A 6,957-nucleotide genomic window follows, 5' to 3' on the forward strand; every position below is an offset into this window, starting at 1 on the left:
ACCCCCCCTTTTTAACCTTTTTTATCTTTAGTACTAAATGATCTTTAACCCAATGCCAAAGGGCATGGCATATATATACATGTCATGCCCACTATGAGTATAGTTTATTAGATGTTTTTTTACAAACACTTGTACTAAGTCACCAATGAGCCAATTACAAGTACTGCCTGTCTTGCCCATTTACCCTTATCCTTGATTTACAAAAATATTTTACTTTATTTTATTTTGCTATTACTAATGTTGATAACATTATAGTAATTATAATATTTATGATTAAATAACACAATCTATATTCATAGCATTAGTAAAAAAATATGTTTTTCCTACCAATTCAAGGAAAGGTGAAATCAGGTAAGGTCACAAGGTCTACCAATTGACTCATTTGCGGCTAAGCACAAGCAGTCATCTATTGGCAGAGACATTTCACAATAAAATAAAATAGAAATTGAGCACAGCATTTTCCCAGCGGCTCTGGGTTAATGTCTAATACATTTATTTTGCCTTGTAGCCATTAACCATTACCTGACCCAGGAACCAGCCTCAAGTCAGGGATTATCATATGTATTCACTAGAGTTTGTTTCTAGGTTACATGTTGTGGATATATTTACACGTTGTATTACGTATTATGTATCAAAATCCATCGCTTAATTTTATAATCATTAGACATAAACAGTATACATACACATTTGTGTGTGTGTGTGTGTGTGTGTGTGTGTGTGTGTGTGTGTGTGTGTGTGTGTGTGTGTGTGTGTGTGTGTGTGTGAGAGAGAGAGAGAGAGAGAGAGAAAGAGAAAGAGAGATTTATACATAATATATATTTATAGATATTTATATATATTTACATATATATATATATATATATATATATATATATATATATATATATATATATATATATATATATATATATATGGCTGTATATATGTGTAGCTCTGTAGCTATAAGAACAATATAAAAGACTGTATTTTTATTAGTTTTGAAATCTTGATAACCTTTGTTCAGGAATTTTAACAAAAGATACTCACACCTATTTTTTTATGGAACAGGTTCCTGTCAGAGGCTGAAAAGGCACAATAACTTGAAGAATATGGACACAGATTCAGAGTGTACAAGCAGTGGCACATGTATGTGTGAAGCGTAAGTACCTTATTTCATTGGCTTTTGCAGTATATATGAATAACTTTCAGTGACACACATGGGGTAATTCAGAAGCAAAATGAAGCAGACAGCATATCATACTAAGAATATCCTTTGTGTCAAATAGAATAAAACTATTATTATTATTATTATTACTATTATTATTATTATTATGTGCACTGATAATGTATATCACAGATATATAGAAGTAATAAATAAACTTTAAATTTCCAGTCAGTGTGAGAGTCAAAACAACGTTGGATCGTGCGATTGTGGATCTCAGTATTTTCCAGTCTGGCCAACAGTTTTTGGAATTATAGGAGCAATACTTATATTCATCTTTTGGCATCATCAGATTGCTAAGCTCTGCAGAAAGTAAGTTTGGCAATGTTGACACATGTCATTAGTTAGAGAGGTTAGCGATGTTGATTGTCTATTCTACACATTTGCAACTGTGTGTATATATACATATTGGTATAATCATACTTTTATAACATCGGAAAAATAGATAAGAAAAATATAAATCTTTAAGCTAAATCAAATACAGAATGCATCTCAAGTTTGTTAATATGTCTTCTTTCTATTCTTTTCTTTTCTTTTTTTTCAAGATATAAGTACAATGGGACGCTACATCCGCACATGAGGGATGAACCCCCACCTCCTCCCCCAAGAGAAAATTCTGCTGAACACCCACGGGAAACTGCTTGGGATGCTCCTCCTCCTTATGATGCCCTGACAAAAACAGGTCAGTAATGATATAAATCTGAATATACTGTGTTAATGCTGTGTATTACTATAGTTATTTTGATTTGGATTTTAGTATCAGGACAAGAGTATCATTAAGGTTGGGATATTTGGTAAATAAAACACTGGCCAATATTTTTCTTTCTTTCTTTCTTTCTTTCTTTTTTCCACCACTTTGTTTTTCTCTTTAAAGAGCAGATGTTGTTGCACCCCAGAGCTAATCTAGGTTTAGTTTCATTCTTGAAATTGTAGCTTCCTATTTATTGATTAATCCCAAGCTCCAATTCCTTCTGTCTCTTAATTGTGCTCTATCGCTCAATTAACCTGTTGGATTGGGGTGCCTCACATGGACCGAAATTGGGACATTAGGCTTACTAGAGTGACTCTCCCAAGTGTGTTTTTTGTCAGCCCAGCCCATGAGAACACATGGAAGGTATCAAGGACCCCTTGCCTCCTCTTTGCTATGCTGTTAACTCTTATTCTTATTTTTGCTATTTTCTGAAAACTATATCGGTCATTTGTCATGCTGTTATCAAGATAGTTATGGACCTTTTTCATTGAGCAAATGCCATATTATCTCTCCAGATAGTCTACAATTCTGTGCAATGACAATAACAATAAGTAGGAGTGTGTTATTTGTGTTATATTTTTATAGTTTTTAATATTCAACTTAACACACCCTGTGCTATCAGTCAGCCAGAATAGGTTCCTGCACATGGAAATCGTGTCCTCACTGAAGCCAGTGCTCTTCTAGGCATGGCTCACAGATGGTACATTCCACCGTCATTTACCAGTAGAAATAATGCACATCTTAATCTCCCTCAAGGGCTTTGTGCACCCACAGCAAGACATCCCTGTTACCCACTACGCTGTAGCAAAATCAAATAATGACACCTTCCTGTCACCTGCTACTTAGACAGATTTTTTGAGGACACCACCAGGATCCAATGGGTCCAGATGCTTCATAGCAATCACATGACCCAAAATACAGGCATTAGTCTTACGAGTGTGTGTGCAGTTTGTCGGCCAGGCATACGTGAAAACTTGAGCGGTTACAAGACTTTGTCTCCCCTTTGCAATGTTATTTTCTCTTTTTAATCATAAGTGTTTTTAGCTTTTTTACCATTTTCCAATGTCCAAATTTGTCATTTAATATTCTTTATCCAGAACAATAAGTTACATTTTGTTAGTTTTGTGTTTTTTTGCTTTTTTCTTAATATTCGATTTTGTGTAATAATCTGCACCACCAGTCATGGTGGCCAGAAATAGGATGCCAAACCCTCTTCCAGTCATAGTTCATGGACACTACATTCCACACTTTTTTATCAATGGAAATAATGCAAAAGCCCCTTTCTAAATGCCATATATGTCTCAAGGAGGTTTGTGCACTTGTGGTGAATCTTTCCCATCTCACCAGCCTTCAGCCAAATGCTTACAATGACAAGTTTGCATCACCCTAACCCACAGCTAGATTTTCCCATAACAGCATTTTCACATCACCCACCCCTTAAGCCAGATTTTTTAATGATGTGATGGTCACATCATCCGAATCATAGGGGTGAAGAAAATAATAATAAATTGTGCTTGGAAATCTTGTTGCAATGATTTGGATTAAAGTATTAAAGTATTATGCACTTTCACTTTCTGCATGAGTAATGATAGGTGTCTTAGTTCAAAAATCACAGATTTATTATTATTATTATTATTATTTTTGTGCATTCTAGATCCCCCACCTCTGCCATCTGGCATCTCAATCATCCAAACAGACAGTAAGTGTACTTCTTCAATTTCTATCAGGCCAAGTAAACTTTATGACCTAATTGATTTAATTAAACAAATATGCAATACTTAAATTGATAGCTGTAATAATTATAATGTTCAGCAGTTTTAGGGGTCATTTAGATAAATTTGCTTTTGTCTTTTCACAGATCCTCCCTCCTATAATGATGTGATTAAAATGGACAGAGAAGCACAGAAAGTCAAAGCATCCAACAGCAAAGAAGCAGAGGCTCCAGAAGAAAGAGGAATGAGAAGAAACTCCACAAAGATTGACCTGGATGTGGAACAAGGAGGACAGTGGGCATTAAAAATGTAAATGGAGGATCTTGGATGAGATTAATGACTGTCCAACAACATTCAATCAAGATGGATTATGTTTTTATTCCTGGGTTATTAGATATAATAGTGGTGAAAATATTTGCTGGTCTTTATTTATCACTTAGCCTAGCTCAGTGATAAATACATGTTAGAGAAAAACTTCTTGTTCAAGTACCTGTTATGTAATCTTTCATTTTACAAGTAAAAGTCACTTACAAGTATCCTAGAGTTATAAGTGATCACCTCTCATAAGTTAATCATTACCTTATCATTTGTAAATGTTTGTAACATTAATCAGGTACTGATACTGCTATGATACTAGTTTCGTATTTGCATTATGTTGGATGTCGGATAGATTATTGAAAAAACATATATTTAGCTGCACTTTATAGTAGGTAGTCAAGTAGTTTTTCAAGTTATGAATGGTCTTTTACCTCCCTTTCATCCTTTTTCACCTACTTCTTTTTCTTCTTGATCAAGCCTGACAGCTATCAGTGTCACTGGGTGCTAAATAGCCACAATGTGTGGACATATTCATAGCATTTGGTATCTTTGTAACCCAGTTGCAATGGGAGCCCCCTGTGCCATACAAAATATTGCTTCTGGAGTCTGTCGAGTCTGCTGCTTGAGGGAAAAATCAGAAGCACAGGAAAGAAAATTACCCTGTTCTCAATGCTTTTGGTTGCAGCATTAACTTCTTTTAGGTATTGAGGCTAAAATGAGGCTTTAAGGCTTTAAGCCTTCTTTTGGGGGGCTATTACTCCTCAACAAATGCAGCCAGGGCCAAACAAGCCCACAACTGTTTAGCATGCAGTTTAGAGCAGGCTGTCTGTGCATGATGCAGAGATGTCATCCCAGCATGAGAGATGGTCTACCATGACATGACAGGAAGTCATCCTGGTGTGAATGAGTTAACCAGCAGTATGTTTATACCACATATATACAGTTTTTCTCTTCAATGACAGTGGCTTCATAAATCTATGTACATATGAAGGATATACTCTTGCATGTTCCACAGAAAATGTTCTGGAATATTTTTAACATATGTGTGCCACACATCATAAACAAGTATTCCTTCTCAGTAACCATGACTTCATAAGATAATCTAAAGCTGAAGAGCTGAAATCGAACCTTATGTATACATGACATCATCTCCAGACCTGATACCTACATGTGAGATCCCAGCAGCATACAAAACAAAAAACACAGGCTGAACAATTAAAACTTGACATACTGCCATACTAAACTGACACATAATCATATCATGTAAGTAGTGGTAGTAGTAGTATGTGTGTGTGTGTGTGTGTGAGAGAGATAGATAGAGAGAGTATTATCACCACTTCCAAAGTGTTGCCTCTGTAGTTCCATTTTTTATATTGTTCATATTGTAAAGTGAACACTTGGTCTGTAATTACCCATTCAATATGAATGTAAAAGTAGTTCACAAAAAAATTCTCATTCAACCTTTCAAAAACATTGGTAACTTATTCCTTCCAGGTCACTCTCAGGTTCTAAGACAAACCAAGAGAATGTTACAATATCATTCTAAATTAGCTGAAGTACCTGTTGATACTAACAACACCAAGCCATTGGCAGTAGGTTCATAGGCTTTAGCAAAAGAACTTTTTCAGATTTTTGGTAGATATTTGTAAAGGCTTTTTGTGAGCAGTCTTTATGAAAACATTTTCTGTAGAATGACAAGAAGTTTTTGTTGGATACATATCAATTTAATAATTATCTTTCTTTCAATTCCTGTATTTCAAGAACAAAGATGCTTTGTTATAGTGCCTTTCAACTTTTAGGTTATAAGATTTAAAAATCTAGTCCTGTCATTTACTTTTGTAATTGTTCCAAGAACCAATGATATAATTATATTACTTCACTGTATATTTAGGTATACATACGCAATGTAAGGATTCAAGGTTCGTAGTCTTGTGAGTTAAGTGTTAACCCATAATTGACGGGTAGCATTCATAGAGGCCAGGGCCTCGCTGCCGGGGGCTTATATCGTCGCCCGAGCATGCGCGACCACTCATGCCAAATACCAGCATCCCATGCCGTTTCTTCGTAATACTACGAAGATATGTTGTATTTTCAATTTTCATTATTTTTTACAGTCTCTACTTGCCAAACTTCCTGATAAATCGAGACTGAAGGGTATTTTTGTTGTTATATAGACTCCATAGTTGATCATTATTCGGTCTATAGTCCGAATAAAATAAGCAGTGTGTGGCATCATGGAGTTGAAATTGTCGGTTTGTTGCATTTTTTTGTTTGTTGCATGGTAAAAATGAGAAAGTGTTAGAACCGACTTAATCACACTTTCACTGGCAAAAAAATAATCTTTTGCCGTGATTGTAACAAAAAAAAAACTCATGGCATGTCCATGCATACTCTATGGCATGTGCGTACGTGCCCCCGGCAGATGGTCCCGACATGTCATGGCATGTACGTACATGCCACCCGTCGGCAATGGGTTAATAAGGTGCTAAAACACTGTTTTTCTGCTATGGGAATTTTGCTCCATTCAGCCTTTTAGTTACAGGTTTCTGTAATTGTAAATGGCAACTTAATATTTAATTAATATTAAATTAATATTTAATATTCAAATAAAAGATGCAAAGAGAAATGTAGGTCTTCAGAAGAATTCTAATGCAATTTGTGCACATGACACATTAGTAAAGTGCATTTTTTTATTATAATCTGATGGGACAGTTTGTAAAGTTACTGATACCTATTTTTCCTATGTATTGTGACTCAACTGTGATTGTTTCAGTGTGCCTGATGTAACACAAAAGACAGATCAGTGACATTTTTTTACAAAGTGTATTCACGCTATTAGTTACTATAATCTTACTAGTAAATTATTTGAAAAGTATGATAGTCATCTAAGCTAGTCATTAGTGTTAAGGCTTGTAATAGTGTTTTATTAAATGTAAACTGTAGCAAGATTTTGGTTTCCATATACTTTCCCTGGT

General features: G+C 35.0%; 1 protein-coding gene across 1 annotated transcript in view; it reads left to right on the plus strand.

The window, feature by feature from the left end:
• The window catches only part of LOC119582565, a 5,964-nt gene extending 1,764 nt beyond the window's left edge, over positions 1 to 4,200 (plus strand). Inside the window, exons 2-6 of the mRNA XM_037930924.1 lie at positions 1,048 to 1,138; positions 1,373 to 1,513; positions 1,747 to 1,883; positions 3,607 to 3,651; positions 3,811 to 4,200. Of these exons, the coding sequence (XP_037786852.1) occupies positions 1,089 to 1,138; positions 1,373 to 1,513; positions 1,747 to 1,883; positions 3,607 to 3,651; positions 3,811 to 3,977 (540 nt within the window). The 5' untranslated portion in view covers positions 1,048 to 1,088 and the 3' untranslated portion in view covers positions 3,978 to 4,200. The remainder of the gene's footprint in view (positions 1 to 1,047; positions 1,139 to 1,372; positions 1,514 to 1,746; positions 1,884 to 3,606; positions 3,652 to 3,810) is intronic.
• Positions 4,201 to 6,957: the final 2,757 nt, after the last annotated feature.

This window comes from Penaeus monodon, chromosome 16 (genome assembly GCF_015228065.2).
Source record: "Penaeus monodon isolate SGIC_2016 chromosome 16, NSTDA_Pmon_1, whole genome shotgun sequence".
NCBI lineage: Eukaryota > Metazoa > Arthropoda > Malacostraca > Decapoda > Penaeidae > Penaeus > Penaeus monodon.